The sequence below is a fragment of the Schistocerca serialis genome, chromosome 2 (assembly GCF_023864345.2).
Source record: "Schistocerca serialis cubense isolate TAMUIC-IGC-003099 chromosome 2, iqSchSeri2.2, whole genome shotgun sequence".
NCBI lineage: Eukaryota > Metazoa > Arthropoda > Insecta > Orthoptera > Acrididae > Schistocerca > Schistocerca serialis.
In genome coordinates, this window is record NC_064639.1 from 725,883,598 (window position 1) to 725,909,414 (window position 25,817).

Sequence of the window (25,817 nt, forward strand, 5' to 3'; positions counted from 1 at the left end):
GCTAAGCTGTAACCACTGTGCTGCATTCTATGAAGGCATTACAACCAACAAGCTGTCAGTCCACATGAACAGCCACTGACAAACTGTGGCCAAAAAAGTGGACCACCCTGTTGTTGAACAGGCTGCCAAACATGATATCCCTCATCTCAATGACTACTTCACAGCCTGTGCCATATGGATCCTTCCCACCAACACCAGCTTTTCTGAATTGCACAGGTGGCAACTTTCCCTGCAATACATCCTACGTTCCCATAACCCTCCTGGTCTCAACCTTCGTTAGTCACTGTCCTCACCCATCCAGCCCTATCACTGTTCCCATTCCAGCACTACACAGCCGTCATTTCACTGCCATGCCCAGTCTTTTAATTTCTTTTTATTTCTCTCCTTTCCACTACTTCGCCGCCCCCCCCCCCCCCCACCATCTCTCTCTCCTGCCCTCCATCTAAACTGCAGCACTTCACTGTCTGCCACCCCCACCATACTATCCCTCCCCCTCCCCATCCCCGTCCCAGCCTCCTCCTTACCCCCACCCAGTCGCCACTCCCATAATGCACTGGTGCTGCTGCTCGCACTGTGGTTTCAGTTATCTGAAACTGCAGATGTGTGCGCATGTTGCGTGTGCGCGCACGTTGTGTGCGCGCGCACGTTGCGTGTGCGCAAGTTGTGTTTGCTTGAGTGTGTGTGCGTGAGTGAATATGTGTCTATTACTGACAAAGGACTTAATGGCCAAAAGCTATAATTCTGTGAATCTTTTTCTTGTGCCTATAGCGACTCAACATCTCTGCTGTATTGTGAGTAGCAACTTCCCTTCTCTAATATTGTTAGATTCCATCTTGTATTTTCCATTGTTTGAGGTTAATATTAATAGCATCTGCCACATTGTTTATATACAATAGGAGCACTAAGGGTCTCAACCTATTTTCTGACATATTCTTACAGTATTTTTACACATGATAATGACTCTTCATTGAATATGTGATATGTCCTCCCTTTCAATACATCTTCAATTAAGTCACAAATTTCATTTGATAATCCATACTATTAATAAGCATTGGCGTGATATTGAGTCAAATGCTTTTTGTACATCATGAAATGCTGCAACTACCTGGTTGCTTTCAGGTCATATGAGAAAATCGGTTGCTTTCAGGTCATATGAGAAAATCATGAATTGGATTTTGCACAACCGATGTTTCCAGAATCTATGATGGATGGCATTGAGGAGGTCATTCTGTTTGAGATACCTCATTATTCTTGACCTCCAAGTGTGTTTTACAATTTCACACCAGATAGACATGAGCATTATTGGAGAATAGTTTTGTGGATCATGTCTGCTATACTTCTTGCATGTAAGAATGACCAGTTCGTTGTGAGAGTCTTTTGATAAGATTCTGCTACAGTAGTCACTGAAGGCTTCCTGAATTGCCTTTGTGACTGCCAGATGTGTTTTCTTTAGCAACTGTCTCTATAGTCCTACGTCTCTGCAGTAGTTGCTGTTTTTCGAAGTTTCTTTACAGTGAATGTATAATTTAGAATATCCTTCGTAACTATTATTCTAAGCTTTACTACAATTATTGTACATGCTCCTGCCTAAGGCTAACTGTTTCAAGTTAATTGTTGTGATCTGACTGCACCATCTTGTTATCTAATTTACTGAATTTATAAATGTTTCTTCTTATTTTAGTTGATCTTCATACTTTGGTAATCATTGCTGCTATAGGTTGTAACTGGCTTATGGTCACTGATGGTTTCAAAGTCGACATTCTCAAAGAGGTCAGGTCTACTTGTTTCCATTAGATCTAATAATAACTGTTTATAATGAAAGTTATGGAATCAAAACCTTTATAAGTGCGCGAATAACTGACTGAATTGTAAATGTGAAAGTTCACTATAAATAGAAAAGTACCATTAAACTGAAACTAAAAGATGCAAAAAATGGTTTTTAAAACTTATTTACAAAATGAAATTATCTTTTCAAGTATTTCTACAAAAACAAAATGTTCACAGCTTGCAACCAAGAAATCAAAAATTACTTGATAAAATGTTGTTGCTGTAGAGTAAAATACAGGAAAAAAGACTGTGTTTAGTATGCCTCAAAGGCAGAATAACCAACAAGATATCAACAGTGTGAATGGAAGAAAAAGAGCGCCAGTGTTTGAAGATAGGGTGAAAGATTGGAAAAACTAAAAAAATCAAAGGAAGAGGAGAAATTAAGAACTTAATATGACCTTTGTCAGTCAGTATTCAAATAATAATTAAAAATGAACCATAAACAAAAAGAAAATCTGACAGTTCCAATCTAGCTATATTTTCATCAGACATCTAGCCACAAATTAATGAAGTTAAGGTTGGAAGATACATTGTACCAGGTGCTATACAAAATTTAAATACAAATGTAAGTGATGCAATGAGTTTTAGAGACCCCTAAATGGCATTTCAATAAACATCCAGCACAACTAGTAAAACAATTTCATACATCAAAGTCTATTATAGTAGATATTTGAAAACAATTTATCCAATTAAATTATAGTACATATTTGGTAATATATGGACAATAGGTAATTGCCTGTAAAGAATTTTTCTGTATCTTCTTTACAGTACACAACACTGTTTTAATTGTTTTATTTATTTATTTGTAAATTATTTAGATAGCAACTCCTGAGCTGCATTATGCCTTTGTTACTTTCGTTTGCTTGATCACAGTAAACTTAAACAGCAAGAGATAAAGATAATCAGATGGTACCTTTTAATAAGGGTGACATCATATGCATGAAAGCAGATGAAGCTCCAGCACTAACACCAGACAAAATTACATTTCTGGGATCACCACCAAAATTAATGATGTTGTCCTTTACCCAACGCAAGGCTGCAACCTGATCCTTGAGGCCCATGTTTCCAGGTACCACCGAGTCTCCAGTGCTCAGGAAACCTTGAATTAAAACAATAACAAAGGTAAAACAACAACAAAAAGCCTATTACTATTAAGTATAACAAACTTTCCTTCAGTACTGTAAATAAATTCAATTCTCCAGTGTCCAGCACTATTACATTTAGGTATGAGGTATATAATTTCTTAGTATTAGATGTGTGCTGTAACTGTCACAGTACCTTAACTCCAATAATCATTCATATACATAATTCATTAGCAATTTGAAATTTCGTCCATAGGTCTCACAGTCTTCCAGTTTTAAAACTGATTAACAAATGTTGCAAGAATTTTATAACTTGATGTGCTTTCTCGTGACTGCAACTTGGTATGTACTGTTTAAGACTTTTCTAATGTAATGAAAATTACTAAGCCTTCTAGGTGCAGCTTTGTCATAGAAACAATGAAATTCCAAAAGACCACTTGCACTCCATGTTTTACCATAAAGCCGGAACTCTTGGAGTCTTTTACCCTGACATAGGGAGCAACAGTTCTGTTGATTTGTTGTATACTGTCAGTCAAGGCATCTAACAACATCCAAGAAATGTAACACTCGTAACATTTTAATCTGGATGAGAAAATAATTGCACAACAACTGCAACAACTTTATGCATGCATTTGAGAGTAACACACTTCACAGACAAACTAATATGTACAGTACCGTATTTACTCGAATCTAAGCCGCACCTGAAAAATGAGACTCGAAATCAAGCAAAAAAAATTTTCCCGAATCTATGCCGCACCTGACATTTGAGACTCCGCATTCAAGGGGAGAGAAAAGTTTTAGACCACACCTCCAAATCGAAACGAAGTTGGTCCATTGTAACACGAGACACAATTTAAGTCGAATGGATGAAGATACAGCTACAGTAGTTTGGTTCGAGTCGTAATCTTCGCAGTCAAGCTTTACCAGGTAGCCATTGCTGTGTGTCAGGCGCTCCGTCCGTATTTATACGGGCACCCTTCCTTTTTCACGTGCTTCGTCTGATTTGAATCGATTGCTTGTTATGCTTTGATCTATTAAGTGCCTTTCTCTTTGTTATAGGTGTTTCCGTCACTCTAAGCTGAAAATGCATTATTGTACTGTCTCATGCATTGTTTGTCGCATTCTGATAATGAGTGTATACGGCCTGTCGCCGCTCGCGGCATGGCTTGCATTTGTGCGCGCTACCGCCGCTCACAATAGTAATAAAAACAAAAGAGGAATTGTCTCATTAGCGAAATATGGCAAGAAACTGCTATGTGTTGTTACTTATACTGCTGCTTTCTTTCATAACAAGAACCAAATAATAGACTGCATATGATGGAAGATGTTCTGAACGAGAGTTTAGCAAAAATTTTTGTCCGTTTGAAAATGTTTGCAGACTCCTCTTTAGTAAATTACATTCTGTACAGAAATTAGAATTATCTTAGATTTAAAAATCTAGTCAGTTGCCGTGCTTCATTTCTGACTATCACTATTCAGCATAAGAATAATACGAATATAAACATGACAGGATATGTATATTCTTCCGCGTTTGCTGTTGTCTCATTCAAGTTTCGTAGTTTATTAGGCAGACCGGATTTAAATGAGATAGCAGCAAACACGAAAGAATACATAGCATAATGTTTACATTCGTATTATTATTATTATGGTGCAGAGAATACTGCATGTGATTCAAGATTCATAAAAGTTCCTATTAGCAACCTTCTCTGGTCACAGGTAGGAAAAAAAAAAAAAAAAAAAAAATCAGAACGTAGAGTTGGCCATATTGACATACATCCAAAACAGTCTTGCCAGTCGGATTTGCGTAGCAGATTTTTGGTGATGACTTCAAATGCAGTGTGTGTTAACAAGTTTGTGTGGCCATCCTCCGCAGCAAGCATATAAATACTCGTTTTGCAAATCAAACTGCCTTTTCCTGCTGGTAGTTATTTTGTTTAGCCCATACGCGTTTCGCTTTCTCCTGTTCTAAGGCATCATCAGTGGGATCTATAATGATACAGTTTTGTTATAGATTATCAAACAATTCACTTCGCGATTTTTTTTCGCGAAGTCAACTGTTTGATAACTATAACAAAACTGTATCATTATAGATCCCACTAATGATGCCTTAGAACAGGAGAAGGCGAAACGCGTATGGGATAAATAAAATAACTAGCAGCAGGAAAAGGCAGTTTGATTTACAAAACAAGCAGTGTGTGTTGTTGCTGTCTTCTGTCTGTAGACTGGTTTGGTGCAGCTCTCCACGCTTTTCTATCCTGTGCAATGCAGAGTAGCAACCCTTATAAAAAAAGAATGAAACTAACTTAAAAATTGAACGCTGAAAGTTAAAACAAAATTTGATTAGGTTTGCAATACATCGTATACTAAATGTTTAAAATATCAGTCATGATTCTGACTCACTATCACTCGATTCTTTGTTGCTCATTTCTTCATACAGAGCATCGTCCTCCGTACCATCTAGTGCATTGGATATCGAACATTTTTTAAATGCTTGTTGCACAGTTTGATGTAGTACACACTTCCGCGCTCATAAATCCATAAATCCATTGGCGCGCTTGCGACAAACTTGCGCCGTTTCACACGTCCTGTTCGTGTCAGTTGTCTGTCGCTTTTCGAAAGCCAGTCTGTGTACATGCGTTTAAGCTTGTCCTTAAATGGTTTGTTCAAACAGACGTCATCCCGCCTGGAAATGCTGCCAAGTCCGTTTTGCTTTCCCCTAATTTTCGTTTTACTGCAGGTGTTGTATGGCCTGCGTACGCATCTAATACCAACAGACTGCGTAAACCAAGCATTGCACCAGGACGTCGATTCCACACGCGCGTAATATATTCCACCATCATGTCCTCCGGAAACCACCCAGTTTCGTTTGCTCGTAGAATTACAGTTTTTGGAAACACTTCCGATTTCGCTAAAGTCTTTCGCTTGAAATCTATGAATGCGGATAATTTACGTCCTTTTACTGTGCACGCCCCCTGCTGTAAGAACACTTATGTCTTTCTTTCCTTTGGCGTCAACCGCATAATTTGACGGCATGTCAAAATATAAGAGTATGGTCGGCATTTCCTATCTGACCAAGATTTTCTGTGCGCCGCCTGATTATGAAGCGCTGAAATTCTACAAGTTTTTCTTCATAATTTTTCGGCAGCTTCTGTACAACTGAAGTCCGCCTCCGAAGTGACAAACCCCAGCGCTTCATAAACAGATCAATCTAGCTGCGAGTAGCCTTAAAATTTTCGATTTTTTGCTATCTAGCAATTTCATGTGGCTTAATTTTTAAAATTTCGGCGTTCACAGGCAGGAATTTCTGACGCTATTGCTTAAATTCATTTAAAATCACGTCTAGTGCATGATATCGGCCACACTTTGGCCCACTAAACGCTTTCCTGCAACTTGAACATTCAAATAATTTGTCTCTCTGCAGTCGCCATCGCCTGACGTTGCTCTTATCAATCCCGTATCGCAGACCTGCAGCAAGATTAGAACTTTTGTTCCGCAAAAGAAATAACTCCCATCTTGAATTTGGCACTATCATGAAAGCGCTTCATTATAGTTCACTAACACCAACAAGCACTTCACAAACTTCTACGAAATAATATGTGATGCTACGTGAAATCTTAACGAGCCCCCACCTTATCAACTTGTGTAACAATCCTAAAGCCTTGTGTAAAGAAATTTATTATTGTTGCTACGAATATTTGAAAGGCTGCTACATTCGAATACTAACAATATGGGATTTCTATTTACTTCGTTGGATAATGTATGAAAATGCAGTGGTCGACACTCGGGGCAGAGAAGAAATCTTGTCTTCTACCTTTCTTTTTAATTTATTTACTGACGCAGAGGTTTTGGCGCCAGTATTTATCTTTGTCCCTGCAAAGCATGCCTGTGTAGCGCTACATATATTCGACGGTAGAAGTTAGTTGTGGCGGCACCTACCAACATTTTTCAAAACTTCCGCTTACTTTGCACTCGATTCTAAGCCGCAGGCGGTTTTTTTGATTACAAAAATCGGAAAAAAAGTGCGGCTTAGATTCGAGTAAATACCGTAGATATCCAGGTTTATTTATTTGTTGCTGTTTAATATTAGCCAGTAATAACATTAGAGTGTGAAGTCCAATTAGCTTTAGGAAGGATGAGAGCAGTTGCTGTGAATGCGTGTGTTTGGAGGGCTCTTAAAGAGTCATTTACCAAGATAACAAAAGTAACTTAAGTACTGTCCTCTGCCTGTCTTCTCTAAGGATGTACTGCTACTCATACACTTTAGTGAGTGGTATGTCAATGCTAGGGTTTACGGCGACTAGAGAGCAGTGTGGTGCTGGTGTGCCAGACTCACGCTCCCACTTTATTATTGAGCTTATGTGGAGTTGTTTCGCTGATATTCTTAACAGGATAGCCGGTTGCGATTGTCTGCCCAACTTCTTCTCTGAAGATAAGATGCTGTTTTGGAGGAAATTTGTTTACTCACTATATTTTCACTTCCACAAACAAAACACCATATAAATGGTTCATTTTTTGTAAGCCCAACAATTGCCGGTCTGCAGATACTCTTACATACTTTATAACAAATGCAATTTAGAAAGCTCTAGCAGGTCCATCATCCAGACCCCACGAAAGAAAGTGAATAAGTGTCTTTTCTTTTCTTTAACATTCAGCTGTTGTCAATAATGACTGATGTAGCACCATCACAGTTTGTTGCATTTGCACACACACACACACACACACACACACACAGTGTCTCTAGAATTTACCCCGAAATTCTCGAGGCACTGCACTACTCATCCACTTGAGTCAATGGCATGTCAATGCTAGGGCTAAGTGTGTTGTATAGGGAAGTCAGAAACCAGGGAGAACACAGGGTGTTTTGCCTGTCCCCCTAAGTATGAGGTTCTACCTTCCACTGAAAAACTGAATCAGCGTGACTCATTTCACCTGCTGAAAAAATTGCTGTGTCCTGTGTCATGAGGAGACAAATGCAAAAGGGTTGGGGTCTATATATAAATCATTGCAAGTTCAAGTGTGTGGTGAATGATGGCAGCTTTTAGGGAAGTGCCATTAATGGATGGCAAGGAACATCAAGTGCAGTCAGTGTGTAAGCCCGAGTGGCTTATTCAGCACGTTTAAGAAGCTATTCTGCAGCCATTCAGGGAGCAGATTGTTACCAACTGCAGGTTGTGGCATATGTTAAAACACTGGAACCATTCCAGTGACAGAGAGAGAAGGTTAAAAAGACCAGACTTCCTCATGGAGTGTTAACAAAGGTTACAATTTGCAATGTTGTCCCCAGAACCGATTGTGGCCCCCCAGATTCTGAGCTGAGTGGAAAGACTGAACCAGAGACTTCAAAAATTCTGTTAAAAGCTATTATGTCACTTCCTAGACTTGCACCATAAGGTTGAGAACTGTAGGGTTACTTTAAATATGCACACTATGCATCAGACACTGATACCTCCAGACAGCTGACTGTGCGTGGAGTGCAGACAAGTATTAAAAAAAAATAATCAAATGATCTCTAACTAAAAAACCCATAGAAATTCTGGTCATATATGTAGGCTATTAGCAGTACCAAAGTTAGTGTCCAGACATCAATGGCCGAGTCCATCAAACTAAGGGTAGCATAGCAAAAGCAAAAATGCTTCACTTTGTTTTCAAATGGTCCTTCACAAAGGAAAATTTGAGTCTATTGCCCTCAATTAATTCTTTCACGACTGTGAAGATGAATTTTATACCTATCACTGTCTTTGGTGTTAAAAAATAGCTGAAATTGCGAAAACTGAACATAGTTCCAGGCCTGATGGAATTCCTATCATATTCCATACTGAATTTGTTGCTTAGTTAGAATTTGTGACTAAGTTAGCCTCTGTTTTAATGATAATATACCACAGATCACTCAAACAATAAACTATGCCCAGTAGTTGGAAGAAAGCACAGATGACTCATCTAAAAGAAGGGTAGCAAAACTGACCCACAAAACCACCATCTAGTATCCTTTACATACATTTGCTGTAGAATCTATTAATGTATTCTGAGTTAAAAGATGGTTAATTATCTTTAACTGAATCACCTTCTTGTCAACCAGCATGGATACCAAAAGCATCAATAATGTGAAACTCAACTTGCACTTTCCTTACATGACATACTGAACGCCCTGGATCAAGGCAGTCAGAGATATGTACTATCTTTCATTTCTGAAAAGCATTCTACTCAGTACCACACATAGGCTTGCTACTGGAAGCATGATCATATGGAGTATCAAGCAAAATTTGTGACTGTTTTGAGGATTTGAGTATTTCTTAGTTGGGAGGATGTAGCAGTTCTCTGGGATGGAGAGACATCGGCAAATGTAACATTAACTTGAGGTGTGCACCAGGGAAGTTCATTGGGAACCATGCTATTCATACTGCAGACAGTACTTACAGTAATCTCAGATGTTTTGCATATGATGCACTTACCTATAATGAAATATTGCCTGAAAAAGTCTGCAAAAATATTTTCAGATCTCTGTAAGATTATAAAGTGGTGCAAAGAATGGTAGCTTGCTTTAAATATGCTGAAATATGAAACTGTGCATTTACAAAAAAATGTGCTTCCTGTGAATGCAATACAAGTGAGACACCATTGAAATCACTCAACTCATCCAAATGCTTATGTTAAGCAGGGGGCAGCCTTCAGTTCATTGGTAGAACACAATATAAGTCTGTAGAGAAGATTGTTTAAGAACACCCATGTGACCCATCCCCAAATGTTGACCAAGTTTACGGAATCTGCACCAAATAGGACTAACAGGAGGTACTGAATGTATACAGATAACCACAACATAAATGATCACAGGTCTGTTTGACCCATGGAAGTCTGTCACAGAGATGTTGAAGAAACTGAACTGGCAGACAGCTGAGTAGATGCAAACTATCCTGAGAAAGCCTACATGCAGTGTTTCAAGAACCAGTCAATGATAAATCTAAGAATCTAGTACAATCTCCTATACATTGCTCATGTAGGGAACACAAGGAACAAATTAGATAATTTACAGCACATACAGAGGCATTTAAACGGTCATTCATCCTGCTCTCCGTACGCGAAGAGAGGGGAAAGAAGGGCTAACTGGTACAATGGGAAGTGCCCTCTGCCATGCACATCACAGTGATTTGCAGAGTATGGAAGTAGATGTAGATGTGGAAGAATTCTTGAAAGAGAAGTTTCAGTATTGTGCTGAAGAGACTAGGGAAAAAAACCCACAAGGAACCTAATGCAGAATAATCATTAAATTTTCAGTACACAACACAGCTGGTTTCTAGCCTAGATCATCTCATCCTACACACCAGGCTCACATACTTGCACAGCGCCAAGCGGACATGTATTTTAAAATTTGAAACTCAGCTAGTTGATGGTATACTGTCAATGGTATTCGCACATCACACAAGGGATACATGCCCATTACAGATAAAAATGTCTTATTAAAGATCTGTGGAGCATAACTTAAAGATGATAGTCTATTGAGATCATTCATTAACACTAGCCAACAGTGAAATATATGTACCTTCCTGACAGATTACATCTGTATATCAGGCCAGGACTCAAACCTACACCATTGCCTTATGTAGGCAGTGTTCTTAGTGACTGAGGCACTGGGCATGATTCACAACCCATCTTCATAGCTTCAGTTCTGCCAGTACATCTCTCCTAGTTTCCAAACACCTCATAAGTTCTCCTGCAAACCATGTTGCATTGACACTCAGAGCTCAGTGAGGAAGAGCATTGTTCATTAAAGATGAAGTTCTGGGTTTGAGCCCTGGTCTGTCACTCAGTTTTAATTTGACAGGAAGTTTTTCAAACAGCAGATTCATTCTGGAAAGGAAAAGTGATTTTGTAGGGTGTGGTTTAGAGGGAAGGGACAGAAGTGGAGCAAGAGCCAAGCAAAGTACAATAGGCCTGACCGAGGACACCGAGCCGGTAGTTGACGGTGACGAGTATGACACCACTGTCAACCAAGAAGTCAGGGCCATGTGCTGCCGCTGTGCCAGAGCCTTCGACGAATCCACCCCCATGTAGCCACACCATCACTGGCAGCTTTGTTGTGCTGTCATCGTCTCCACTTGGCACCTGAAATACCGCAGCTAACATTGTAAGTCTGTTTTCTGTCACCAAGTTCTTGCATAAAGTTGTGGCTGTTTCAGCTTTATTTGTAGTATAGTCTATTCAGGTGAATAGGAGACTAAGATAATATTAATGTAAATAAACTCACCAGACAATATATTAATCACTTCCATAAGAGAACTCCTGGTCACTTTAGAGCACTGCCTACGGCACAGAGCTAATACTAGGTAGTCACGTGGGTCTCCACCACTGATGTGTGTGTTAGTTGCAAGTATAGGATCAGCACAGTGAGTTGAGCCAATATGGGGGTGTGACGGAATGACAAAGGAGCTGTTGTGTTAGGACATACCCATCACCACAAAATGAATGATATTGTCCAATTTGTTGGTGTATCAGTACAGGCTATGTGTCTACAAGGAATCATGTGTCAATTGTAGCCATGTAAAACAGCATAATAACTACAGTCCTAGAAAGATCCTTACTGCCAGGGCTGGAGACAGGCTCACAACTTGTCATTGGCAATCTGTGAAAAATGAAAGGGGATGTTACAAGTGCATCTCAACCAAATTTCAGAGTGACTGTTGTGTAAGGGGTTACATTCATTGGACATCTGGAGTCAGATAATTCAGCACAAAAAGCAGCATGTTTTCAATGTGTCCAACAATGTCACCTGTACAGTAGTTGATGAAAAGTGAGTAAATTTAGTACTAAAGGAAGGAGTATTTCCAAAATGGGTAAAAGGAGCAAGGTTCTGCTAGTATATAAAGGCACATGTGATGAGAAAGGGGTAAAGCCGTTTATCAGATATAACTCAAATGTAAGCTCCAGCATGAAGAAGAAACAGAAGACAATCATCATCTTGGAGAAAAGGATCAGTGACAAACCACATAGAGAAAAATGTCTACTCAGATTGTATGGAAGCGAAATATGGATTAGCTCAGTATTAGGACCTCACTACTCATCTATACTTATATATAAAGGGGAATTCTTATTAGCAAAATCTCAAAAGTTCTTAACTCATTTACTTCAGATTTTTACATGATACTCAAATATTTGTACATTGAGTCATATTTGTGTATTAGCATTCTGTTTGGTTGAGTGAAGCATTAAGCTATGCGTGTGCACTGAGTATGGGCAGAGTACGTGCAACTGGCTAGCGGTGGCTGGGTGACACTGGCCAGCGGCTGGAGCAGTGCAGCTCCATGGGTGTTTTCTGTGACCCAATCATGATACTGATTTCCGGTAGCTGTTAAAGTTTTCAGGTTGATTGTACTTATTTGCACATGTACAGCATGAACCACACTCAGCACAAGGAAGCACTAGGTGCCAAATGATAGAAAATTGGATTATAGAGCAGCGGGGGGGGGGGGGGGGGGGGAGCAGTGGGGGGGGGGGCAGGAAGAGCAGGGGGGGAGAGCAGCGGGGGGGGGGGGGAGAGCAGCGGGGGGGGAGAGCAGCGGGGGGGAAGAGCAGCGGGGCAGGGGGGGGAGAGCAGCGAAGGGGGGGAAGAGCAGTGGAGGGGGGGGGGGGAAGAGCAGCGGAGGGGGTGAAGAGCTGCGGAGGGGGGGGTGAAGAGCTGCGGAGGGGGGGGAAGAGCAGCGGTGGGGGGGGGGAAGAGCAGCGGAAGGGGGGGGAAGAGCAGCGGAAGGGGGGGGAAGAGCAGCGGAGGGTGGAAGAGCAGCGGAGGGGGGAAGGGAGGAGATGCAGATGAAGACGAGTTCATACAGAGGACGTGTTAACTATCTCTTTTTCTTGTCTTGAGAGTGGACAAAGTCGCAACGAGGAGCCAAAATTTGGTTCCAGACAGTCCTCAGCGACACCTTACATTAAAACATATATGCAATTCTCATATATATTTTGGAGTTGTAAAGTGCTGCTGGGTTCACTAGTCTTGTGCATAAATGATGTGTCCATTGCAGAAAGTGAAAAAGTGATTACTTACATTGACGAAACCATTTTACTAATGTGTAATGACAGAGTAAAGGATCTGGAAAACATAGCCAGTGAGAACATACAGATGGGAGAAAGACATTTCAGAGAAAATAATCTACTGATTCACAGGAGGAAAAGCAGCATGTATAAAGTTTAAAACAAACAGAGCTGTCAGCTCAGAGGATTTTATCTGAGCACTGTGTGCACAGACCTAGGGACTATGAACTGTAATAGGTTTCTGGGAATAGAGGTGGATAAATTTCTGACATGGTGAAACCATATCAGTAAGATCTGCTCAAAAATGAGGACAAATATATTATTAAGGAAGAAAATTTCCTATACAATGGATACAGAAATCTTTTTTTTTAACTATGGGCCAGCCTTCCCACACACATTGTACTTTGTACCAATATGGTGAGAAGGAACAGATGTACGTGTTCAGAGAACTTTAAAAGTAAGCCATCAGATGCGTAGCAAAACCAAAACTATGGGCTTCTTGCAAAAACTATTTTAAGGAATTTAAAATATTATCTGTGCTTTACTTGTAAATTGTTCGGCACTTCTAAACATATTTTTACAACAACAACAACAACAACAACAACACCACAAGAACTAGAGAAAATTACTGTGCCTGCTGGAAAAGCCAACAATGATAGATAAGGACCATAAAGATGCAGAAGTGTATTTTATAACAAACTACCACTTAGTGTGAAGGAACTAAATATCTTCAAATGACAATAGAAAGAAGATCTCATCTCTGGATGTTGGTGTAAAGTGAAGCAATACTTCCAAGTAAATTTGTAGAACAAAGGTGTATTTAAAATGGGGAATGGTGTAGAATAATTTTTCTGAAAACACATTCCTGAGGGGGGAAGAAAGGATGACAATGTGTAGTGTTGAAAATACAGAAGAAGAGACTGTGTAGATTAAGTGTATATTAGTCTAAATGTGATTTAAAATATAGTTTTTCAGTTTGTATAAATGGATTCTACTTTTTTGTCATATGTTCTACATATATAAGCTACACATATTAGCTACTGTCCTTTATGTCTACAAGATAGTGTAAATGGATGCAGGTTATTAGTGCTTATTATTATTATTATTATTATTATTATTATTATTCTTTCTTTCTTTTCTCAGACGTTATGTCTGGTCAAAAATGGAAAGTGACGCAGACCTTGATCAAGCGTGACTTCCTTTTAACTGTACGGTATATTTTATATTGCATTTAGGAACTTTCGGGTAATTGAACATGTATCAATAATTACGGATTTCTGAAGTTGTATATCTAAGTTTGGATGTAGCTGTATTGCATTGATGTACTGGTGGATATTGTGTGGTATTAGATTAGATTAGATTGACTTTCATTCCAATTGATCCGTAGTGAGGAGGTCCTCCAGGATGTGGAACATGTCAGAAAAACAACAATACACAACAATTATTTACAACTAAAACAAGTAAGCTAATGTACCATTCCACAGGTCCCAAGTGGAATGATCGTTATTTTTTAATGAACACTAAGAGTCATTTTACAAATACTAATGCACTGAATTTAAAATAATTTTTTTTTAATTTTTTTATAAGGTAATAAACATGTAATACAACTACTGTAAAACTTATTTACAATGAACACATTACTGCACTGAAATGGTGCAGAAGTTATGTTGTACTTATATACAAATCAGTTGGTTTTACTAAGAAATTCATCAATGGAGTAGAAGGAGTTGGCCACCAATAAATCCTTTAGGCTTCTCTTAAACTGAATTTCATTGGTTGTTAAGCTTTTTATGGCTGCTGGCAAGTTACTGAAAATGTGTGTTTCTGAATAATGCACACCTTTTTGTACAAGAATAAGTGACTTTAAATCCTTGTGAAGATTATTCTTATTTCTAGTATTGATTCCATGAATTGAGCTGTTGGTTTGAAAAAGTGATATATTTTTAATGACAAATTTCATTAAGGAATAAATATATTGGGAAGCAGTAGTTAGTATCCCTAGTTGCCTAAACAGGCTTCTGCAGGATGTACTTGAGTTCACACCACATATAATTCTTACTGCACGTTTTTGTGCCCGGAAAACTTTAGCTTGGCTTGATGAATTACCCCAAAAAATAATCCCATATGACATTATGGAATGAAAGTAAGCATAGTATGCCAGCTTTTTCATTTTTATATCCCCTATGTCTGACAAAATTCACATTGCAAACAGAGATTTGTTAAGACACTTCAGCCGTTCTGTGGTGTGCTCCTCCCAGTTGAATTTATTATCAAGCTGTAATCCCAAGAATTTAACACTGTCCACTTCTTCTATCTTCTTGTCATCATATGTTAGACATATACTCTTGGGAAACCCCTTACAAGTTCTGAACTGCATGTGGTGTGTTTTTCAAAGTTTAGTGACAAAGAATTGGCTAGGAACCAGTGATTAATGTCCACAAATATTTTATTGGCTGATCTTTCTAAGACTACACTTGATTTGCTATTTATTGCAATGTTTGTATCATTGGCAAACAAAACAAACTTGGCATCTGGTAATGTTACTGATGAAAGGTCATTGATATACACAAGAAAAAGTAAGGGCCCCAAAATGGAACCTTGTGGGACCCCCACATGTAATTAGTTCCCAGTTGGATGATGCCTGAACTCCTGTAGTTGATAGTATAATTGGTATAATGTCAACTTTATCCTGATGCCACATGTCCTTGACTTCCTCAGCCAGTTGGATGTATTTTTCAATTTTTTCTCCTGTTTTCTTTTGTATATTTGTTGTATTGGGTATGGATATTTCGATTAGTTGTGTTAATTTCTTCTTTTTATTGGTGAGTATGATGTCAGGTTGGTTATGTGGTGTTGTTTTATCTGTTATAATGGTTCTGTTCCAGTATAATTTGTATTCATCATTCTCCAGTACATTTTGTGGTGCATACTTGTATGTGGGAACATGTTGTTTTATAAGTTTATGTTGTAAGGCAAGCTGTTGATGTATTATTTTTGCTACATTGTCATGTCTTCTGGGGTATTCTGTATTTGCTAGTATTGTACATCCGCTTGTGATGTGATCTACTGCTTCTATTTGTTGTTTGCAAAGTCTGCATTTATCTGTTGTGGTATTGGGATCTTTAATAATATGCTTGCTGTAATAACTGGTGTTTATTGTTTGATCCTGTATTGCAATCATGAATCCTTCCATCTCACTGTATATATTGCCTTTTCTTAGCCATGTGTTGGATGCGTCTTGATCGATGTGTGGCTGTGTTAGATGATACGGGTGCTTGCCATGTAGTGTTTTCTTTTTCCAATTTACTTTCTTCACGTCTGTTGATGTTATGTGATCTAAAGGGTTGTAGAAGTGGTTATGAAATTGCAATGGTGTAGCCGATGTATTTATATGAGTGATTTGCTTTGTGTATTTTGCTAGTTTCTGCTCGTTCTAGAAAGAATTTTCTTAAATTGTCTACCTGTCCATAATGTAGAATATAATAGGGGGAAAACATTCCACGTGGGAAAAAATATATCTAAAAACAAAGATGATGTGACTTACCGAACGAAAGCGCTGGCAGGTCGATAGACACACAAACAAACACACAAAATTCTAGCTTTCGCAACCAACGGTTGCCTCATCAGGAAAGAGGGAAGGAGAGGGAAAGAAGAAAGGATGTGGGTTTTAAGGGAGAGGGTAAGGAGTCATTCCAATCCTGGGAGCGGAAAGACTTACCTTGGGGGGAAAAAAGGACAGGTACACACTCGCACACACACACATATCCATCCACACATATATGTTTCTGAACTGCATGTGGTGTGTTTTTTCAAAGTTTAGTGACAAAGAATTGGCTAGGAACCAGTGATTAATGTCCACAAATATTTTATTGGCTGATCTTTCTAAGACTACACTTGATTTGCTATTTATTGCAATGTTTGTATCATCAGCAAACAAAACAAACTTGGCATATATGTGTGGATGGATGTGTGTGTGTGTGTGCGAGTGTATACCTGTCCTTTTTTCCCCCCAAGGTAAGTCTTTCCGCTCCCGGGATTGGAATGACTCCTTACCCTCTCCCTTAAAACCCACATCCTTTCTTCTTTCCCTCTCCTTCCCTCTTTCCTGATGAGGCAACCGTTGGTTGTGAAAGCTAGAATTTTGTGTGTATGTTTGTGTTTGTTTGTGTGTCTATCGACCTGCCAGCACTTTCGTTCGGTAAGTCACCTCATCTTTGTTTATATACGCTCCTGGAAATGGAAAAAAGAACACACTGACACCTGTGTGTCAGACCCACCATACTTGCTCCGGACACTGCGAGAGGGCTGTACAAGCAATGATCACACGCACGGCACAGCGGACACACCAGGAACCGCGGTGTTGGCCGTCGAATGGCGCTAGCTGCGCAGCATTTGTGCACCGCTGCCGCCAGTGTCAGCCAGTTTGCCGTGGCATACGGAGCTCCATCGCAGTCTTTAACACTGGTAGCATGCCACGACAGCATGGACGTGAACCGTATGTGCAGTTGACGGACTTTGAGCGAGGGCGTATAGTGGGCATGCGGGAGGCCGGGTGGACGTACCGCCGAATTGCTCAACACGTGGGGCGTGAGGTCTCCACAGTACATCGATGTTGTCGCCAGTGGTCGGCGGAAGGTGCACGTGCCCGTCGACCTGGGACCGGACCGCAGCGACGCACGGATGCACGCCAAGACCGTAGGATCCTACGCAGTGCCGTAGGGGACCGCACCGCCACTTCCCAGCAAATTAGGGACACTGTTGCTCCTGGGGTATCGACGAGGACCATTGGCAACCGTCTCCATGAAGCTGGGCTACGGTCCCGCACACCGTTAGGCCGTCTTCCGCTCACGCCCCAACATCGTGCAGCCCGCCTCCAGTGGTGTCGCGACAGGCGTGAATGGAGGGACGAATGGAGACATGTCGTCTTCAGCGATGAGAGTCGCTTCTGCCTTGGTGCCAATGATGGTCGTATGCGTGTTTGGCGCCGTGCAGGTGAGCGCCACAATCAGGACTGCATACGACCGAGGCACACAGGGCCAACACCCGGCATCATGGTGTGGGGAGCGATCTCCTACACTGGCCGTACACCACTGGTGATCGTCGAGGGGACACTGAACAGTGCACGGTACATCCAAACCGTCATCGAACCCATCGTTCTACCATTCCTAGACCGGCAAGGGAACTTGCTGTTCCAACAGGACAATGCACGTCCACATGTATCCCGTGCCACCCAACGTGCTCTAGAAGGTGTAAGTCAACTACCCTGGCCAGCAAGATCTCCGGATCTGTCCCCCATTGAGCATGTTTGGGACTGGATGAAGCGTCGTCTCACGCGGTCTGCACGTCCAGCACGAAAGCTGGTCCAACTGAGGCGCCAGGTGGAAATGGCATGGCAAGCCGTTCCACAGGACTACATCCAGCATCTCTACGATCGTCTCCATGGGAGAATAGCAGCCTGCATTGCTGCGAAAGGTGGATATACACTGTACTAGTGCCGACATTGTGCATGCTCTGTTGCCTGTGTCTATGTGCCTGAGGTTCTGTCAGTGTGATCATGTGGTTTATCTGACCCCAGGAATGTGTCAATAAAGTTTCCCCTTCCTGGGACAATGAATTCACGGTGTTCTTATTTCAATTTCCAGGAGTGTGTATATATATATATATATATATATATATATATATATATATATATATATATATATATAGAGAGAGAGAGAGAGAGAGAGAGAGAGAGAGAGAGAGAGAGAGAGAGAGAGAGACAAGCAACATATACAGAGGCCTCTGTATATGTCTCCTTGTGTCTGTATATGTGTGGATGGATATGTGTGTGTGTGCGCGGGAGTGTATACCCGTCCTTTTTCCCCACCTAAGGTAAGTCTTTCCACTCCCGGGATTGGAATAGCTCCTTACCCTCTCCCTTAAAACCCAAATCCTTTCGTCTTTCCCTCTCCTTCCCTCTTTCCTGATGAGGCAACCGTTGGTTGCGAAAGCTAGAATTTTGTGTGTATATTTGTGTGTCTATCAACATGCCAGCGTTTTCATTTGGTAAGTCACATCATCTTTGTTTTTAGATATATGTCCATAATGTAGGTTTTTCATGTCGATAAATCCCCTTCCTCCTTCCTTTCTGCTTAATGTGAATCTTTCTGTTGCTGAATGTATGTGACGTATTCTATATTTGTGGCGTTGTGATCGTGTAAGTGTATTGAGTGCTTCTAGGTGTGTTACTCCATTTCACTACTCCAAATGAGTAGGTCAATATTGGTATAGCATAAGTATTTATAGCTTTTGTCTTGTTTCTTGCTGTCAGTACTGTTTTCAGTATTTTTGTTAGTCTTTATCTATATTTTTCGTTTAGTTCTTCTTTAATATTTGTATTATCTATTCCTATTTTTTGTCTGTATCCTAGATATTTATAGGCATCTGTTTTTTCCATCGCTTCTATGCAGTGGTTGTGGTTATCCAATATGTAATCTTCTTGTTTAGTGTGTTTTCCCTTGACTATGCTATTATTCTTACATTTGTCTGTTCCAAAAGCCATATTTATATCATTGCTGAATACTTCTGTTATCTTTAGTAATTGGTTGAGTTGTTGATTTGTTGCTGCCAGTAGTTTTAGATCATCCATGTATAGCAGATGCGTGATTTTGTGTGGGTATGTTCCAGTAATATTATATCCATAATTTGTATTGTTTAGCATGTTGGATAGTGGGTTCAGAGCAAGACAGAACCAGAAAGGACTTAATGAGTCTCCTTGGTATATTCCACACTTAATCTGTATTGGCTGTGATGTGATATTATTTGAATTTGTTTGGATATTAAGTGTGGTTTTCCAATTTTTCATTACTATGTTTAGGAACTGTATCAATTTAGGATCTACTTTGTATATTTCCAATATTTGCAGTAACCATGAGTGGGGTACACTATCAAAAGCTTTTTGGTAATCAATGTATGCATAGTGTAGCGACCTTTGTTTAGTTTTAGCTTGATATGTCACCTCTGCATTTATTATCAGTTGCTCTTTACATCCTCGTGCTCCTTTGCAGCAGCCTTTTTGTTCTTCATTTATAATTTTGTTCTGTGTTGTATGTGTCATTAATTTCTGTGTAATGACTGAAGTTAATATTTTGTATATTGTTGGTAGGCATGTTATGGGGCGCTATTTAGCTGGGTTTGCTGTGTCTGCTTGATCTTTAGCTTTCAGATAAGTTATTCCATGTGTAAGTGTATCAGGGAATGTGTATGGGTCTGCTATGTAACTGTTAAATAATTTAGTTAGATGTGAATGTGTTGAGGTGAACTTCTTTAGCCAGAAATTTGCTATTTGATCATTTCCAGGGGCTTTCCAATTGTGCGTGGAATTAATTCCTCGGGTGACTTCATGTTGCAAAGTTATCACTTCAGGAATTTGTGGTATCATCTTGTACGAGTCTGTTTCTGCTTGTATCCACCGTGCATGCCTGTTATGTTGTACTGGGTTTGACCATATGTTGCTCCAGAAGTGTTCCATGTCTGTTATGTTTGGTGGATTGTCTATTTTAATGTGTGTGTTATCTATTGTTTGGTAAAATCTCTTTTGGTTTGTGTTGAATGTTTGGTTTTGTTTCCTTCTAATTTCACTTTTTTTGTATCTTCTAAGTCGTTTGACCAATGCTTGTAATTTCTGCTTCTTTTCATCTAATTGCTCTATTGCTTCTTGTTGTGAGATTTTACCTAACCTTTTTCGTTTTTTGTCTGATATTTCATTTCTTATAAATTGTGTTAGCTGTCCGATGTCTTTTCTCAGTTTTTCTATTCTGATCTGTAGCCTGTGTAGCCATGCTGGTTTTGTGGGTTTCTTCTGTGTGTTGGTTGGTTCTGATCTCTGCCTAGTGTGTATATTTAGTGTAGTGAGTGCTCCTACATAAAGCAGTAGTTGTAACTCTTCCATAGTTGTATTTTCATTTATTTTGTTGTGTATGATTGTGTTTATAGTTGTTATTGTTGTTTCGACTTGTGGGTTATTTGGTGGCCTATGCAAGAATGGTCTAATGTCTGTATTTGTGTCTTTGTATTCTATATATGCCAACTGAAATTTTTCTTCTATATCTAACATGTGTGTCACTTCGTGTTCTATTTGTGCTTGTTCTGGTGGCTGTCTTAAGATTTCGTTTTCCTCTGATTGTTTAATTGACGCATTTTGTTCTTTGTTTGTTTTCTCTGGGATGTTTGAGTCCATTACTGTAATTTGTTCTTCTTCTGATTGCACATTATTTTGTTCCAGTATTTGTTGTACTTGTTGTTTGATGTTTTCTAATTCTGACTGGGGTATCCCGTTATTTTTGATTATTACACGGATCTGATCAGCTAGCCATGGTTCTGTTAAAAATTTTAATTCCGGGTATCTGGTAATAAATGTTGTGTATACTTGTGATCTGTATCCAGTTGTGTTGGTTCCTATGTTTGTTGCTTGGTACTAACAGAACATGAGGTGTCGATTAACTTCATCTGACCATCTCATCCTCTGTCTTTGTTTTCCTTCTAGTGTGGTTGCAGGAAGCATATCCTGCAAAACACCTCTATTTGGATTTAAATCATTTTCCAGTTGGCTAGCAGTGTCGTTACCATTGTGGGCGGGCATAGGGTTCAAGCGTCGTCCCCGACCATGACGGCGCTTGTCCAAGGCTTCTTTAGTTCTCTCCTGAACCAAGTAATCACACTAAAAGGAGGGTTACCCCTATTAGTGGTTTGTTCTTTTCGTCGCCTTTTACGACTGGCAGAACATACCGGAGGCCTATTCTTTTCCCGGGCCTCCACGGGAGTAGTAGTAGTAGTAGTAGTAGTTGTTGTTGTTGTTGTTGTTGTTGTTGTTGTTGTTATTGTTATTATTATTATTATTATTATTATTATTATTATTATATTATTATTTTTACTTACAAATTTTGTTGTATATGTATCTTCAATGTCTGATCACTACTGCTTAACTGTTGTCAATTTTGTTACTTAAAATATTTGTTTCCCGTATCAATGAAGTAACTATAAGTAATGATGTTTATTCTATATAAACCTTGCAACATGACATATCTAATATCATTATAAAAATAATATCTCTGTACAAAAATTCACTAAACTAAATTAATTAATGTGAGGTGCTGAGTAACAATTTTGCCTCTTTATAAATTAAGTATGTCACTGAGTCTGATATCTGTACATGACTGCATGCATGAAATGTGCATTGGTATTGGTAATCTCCACACTTTTCTATGACCATCATCAGATGTCAAACAAATACTGCATTCGCCAGTAACAACAACCTGACGCCATTGATCCAACTTCCATACTAGGAGTTCCCTTGCCAAAGATATTGAAGTAATCGTACTAATGTTCATAACGGATGCAAAGAGGCCAAAATGATAATTCGGAGAGGGTCGTATACTGCCTGATACACACAGCTCTTCCAGTTGCCTCCAAACAGGCAACTTGTAGTTCTGTTGTATTCTCCTTTATGTACCTTCATGGACAGTACCATGTGGGCGGCAAAGTGACCACTGGTGAGGACGCGGACACAGATGGGATGCAAAAACTGTCCTCAGAAACTATGAAAGAAAATTAGTTTAAGAACTAACCAGGAAGAAATGTCAGTTCTCCCACTTGTGTTCCATCTTCTGTCTGCAAGGGAAGCCTTTCCCTTGGCCTGCAGCTTTAAATGCTCGCTGTTGTCACTCAGTGACTTCCAAAGCATCATTTCATGCAAGTAGTAGCCTCATGAAATAGTACTACTACTGAACAGACAGCTATTGCTAACATGGTTTATGTGGCAATGGTTCACTTGTTTCACACAGCTGTCACTTATAGAGTTAGCTCATGTTCAACAAAAGTGTTATTACTGCTACTTTGTTACAGTATTGTATGATCTCGAAGGTAGATGAGCGGGTACTGGAGCACATACAGGTATGCAATTTCACTGAAGGCTTGCAATTTTTACAATTTTCTGCCAATTGAGGTCAAGAGTGAGATGCAATGATGGAGTTAGCTGGCAGAAAAGGTATAGGGGAGATTAAGTTACTTGCCTCTCCATCCAGTACCTTTTCTGCTGCCAAGTTTCTGTTTGTACTATCTGCTGAGCAAATGAATATTCAGGAATAAGCCTTGGGCAGCTGATTGACATTATTATGCCAATTATTAGTTGTCAAGTCTATAGAAAGCATTATTCTGTTCACCTATGATGAAAGTAGTGAAAGTAGACTTGCAAAGTTAGTTGTCTTGATGACTGAATAGGACAAAAACTGAACTTGAGTCTGCTTCACTTAAGGCACAGAACTGCAAGGTTAAATTATAGGCCTAATAAAAACATGATTCATGGACAGGAACCATATTTTACATCCAAAACTTTTCGGCGACTGCTTCCTATCTTTTTCCTATGTCCTGTTCATTATTATACATCTTATTAAAATCAGTAGACAATATCCATAAACAATAAGATATAGTTTGTGTTTTACTTTCAATTTATTTAGAAAGTTTATACTATTTGTAATTTATTTCTGTACTACAATTTCACATTTAATTTTTTATGTGCAAATGTTTCATTAGTGTAGCCAATTGAAGTAATATTTTCCAGTAATACTCAGTCTTTATTAGACCTACTTAAAGTTATTAAATGTGGTAAATTTACGCAGGAGTACCTGATAAAAGGTATTTGACAGCAGGGGGTAGGCAGCTTTGCCAGTTTTACCAGGGGTGCAGGATCTACAGCTCTGGGGCTTGCCATCCACAATTAGTATGTACCAGCCATCAGCTAGGGTAGTTGACCACAAAGAGGAAGTTCATTAATGTTTTGTGTGTCATGATAGCCACTGAACTTATCAAAAGATTCTGCCTTAATGTCAAGGTTCTGTACTGACAGTCCTTGCCGCAAAGTAACAATGTACACATCGCGTAAGCTTGTCATGCTTATTTGTGGCTTGTTTACAGACTGAACACTGCGCACACGCCTCATTTTCTCATTTACGATTCGCGACACTGTGTGAAAGCCACCCTGACTATCTTAGAAAAATTTGCCATCAGACATTAATAAGTATCCGGTTAGAGAGAGCGAACTTACTCCCAAGATATATGTGCTGAAGACTAAGTTCCGACCGTGAGCCTATGAGGCAAGCCATATCTATTCTCCCAAACAGTTCTATGATGCTGCCCATTTCAAAATATATTTATTAATAATGAAGAGGTTACATTAATATTTGACCACTTTTGCACTTATATTACTCCACTTTAAATTCGTTTAACACATCCGTTCCGATTCCGTCTGCATTCACTCTCCAATTGCTGCCACTGATTTCTCTCTATCTGGTACAAATTTATCACTGCCAGTTTATTACTGTACGATCACCTTTTTTTACAGAACACCTCGCTTTGCTATGAAAATTTAATCTTAAAAATCATTACTTTACTCTGGTGCGACTTTCAATATTCTTTCCAGAAAATACTTCATTTTTAAGCGTGATTGCAAGAAGTGCAGGCAGTCAGGGCCTGCTCGATAAGCATGCTCCGGCTCAGCTTCCCTCCTCCTTCATGCCAACTGATCTCCAGGCTCCAGTTCAAATATGGTTCAAATGGCTCTGAGCACTATGGGACTTAACATCTATGGTCATCACTCCCCTAGAACTTACAACTACTTAAACCTAAGTAACCTAAGGACATCACACAACACCCAGTCATCACGAGGCAGAGAAAATCCCTGACCCCGCCAGGAAAAGGTTCCAGTCTCTCCCTCTTAAAATGATGGGGCATCCCTGTCAGGGTTGCGAGTGCTTAGCAAAGAGCACAAGGGCAGATTCGGTCCTTTTTTTCTTTTTGAGCGATTTACATTCGTGTTGCTTTTCCAGGCAATGGGAGAGTGCTTTGCAGCAGGGACTCTTCTGAGGTTTGCCTATACATGAGGCTGCAGGAAGCGTTGGGCATACCTGTGGGGTGTACACGTTGAGGTAGAGGCAGTCCTCGCTGCCGATTAGCTGGCGCACGATCAGGTTGTACTGGATGCAGGCTGCGCCCTCTGACAGCGCGTCTCTCACACCTGACCAGCTATCTGCCGGCTGCGGGGGCTGCAAAAGAAACAGTTCTCCACTAAATGAACATCAACAGATTTCATTTAGTGTTTTCATTATTTATTGGAAAAAATATTGGTAGCAACTGAGCAGCATAGGCGTCCTTTAAATTAAAAAAGCCATAAAATGTTTCGAACAGCTCAACATTGTGTCTAATGTGCAATACAGAACAGAATCTATTAGACTCTTCAGTTGTATCCCAACTGTACTCCTTGTCAATCTTGATCGCAATAATCACTTTTAATCACCGGTTTCGGGTGCTAATTAGTCCCCTTAACATCCATTTTCACTGTTGCTACATCTGTTACTACAGCCCAACTAAAATTACTTGACAGTTGATACTTTACACGTTGGAGGTGGTTTTCTCCAGAGTGGTCAGCGTCACGCCTAAAGCTCTCGCCATTGCCAAACTGCCACAACAACTGGACAGTTCACTTCCGATTTCTTGTGTGGCACTCTTTTCTGACGTGTTGGGATCCCCAATCATGGGTCGGGCACTTTTACTTTTATTTCCCACGTGATAGTCACACCAAAAACAAAAAACGCACGCAACGATGCTCAGGAAATACATACGCTTCAGACACAGCAATACTTCGGCACAAGACGTGATTCAGCGCCACATATTCAATTATCATGACAACAGAGATTGGCTTATGTTAGTTAACCTTCGCACGACATAGCATGAAGCCGAATTTTTGAAGGCCTCAATTCATCGTTCAGTGGAGCACCACAGACACATATATAGCTCCCTCCCGCTACAATGCTATGGCATAGCACAATGGTTATTGCATTAACCTATCTAAAGTCT

At 39.9% G+C, this 25,817-nt stretch overlaps 2 protein-coding genes across 3 annotated transcripts in view; both read right to left on the reverse strand.

Moving 5' to 3' along the window:
- The window catches only part of LOC126457930 (juvenile hormone esterase-like), a 561,537-nt gene that overhangs the window by 226,646 nt on the left and 309,074 nt on the right, over positions 1–25,817 (reverse strand). The window lies entirely within an intron of this gene.
- The window catches only part of LOC126457931 (esterase FE4-like), a 179,200-nt gene that overhangs the window by 82,182 nt on the left and 71,201 nt on the right, over positions 1–25,817 (reverse strand). For both annotated transcript variants that reach the window (XM_050094642.1, XM_050094641.1), the window contains exons 3-5: positions 24,869–25,006; positions 10,841–11,006; positions 2,741–2,926 (exon numbers count right to left, since the gene is read on the reverse strand). In XM_050094642.1, the coding sequence (XP_049950599.1) occupies positions 2,741–2,926; positions 10,841–11,006; positions 24,869–25,006 (490 nt within the window). The remainder of the gene's footprint in view (positions 1–2,740; positions 2,927–10,840; positions 11,007–24,868; positions 25,007–25,817) is intronic.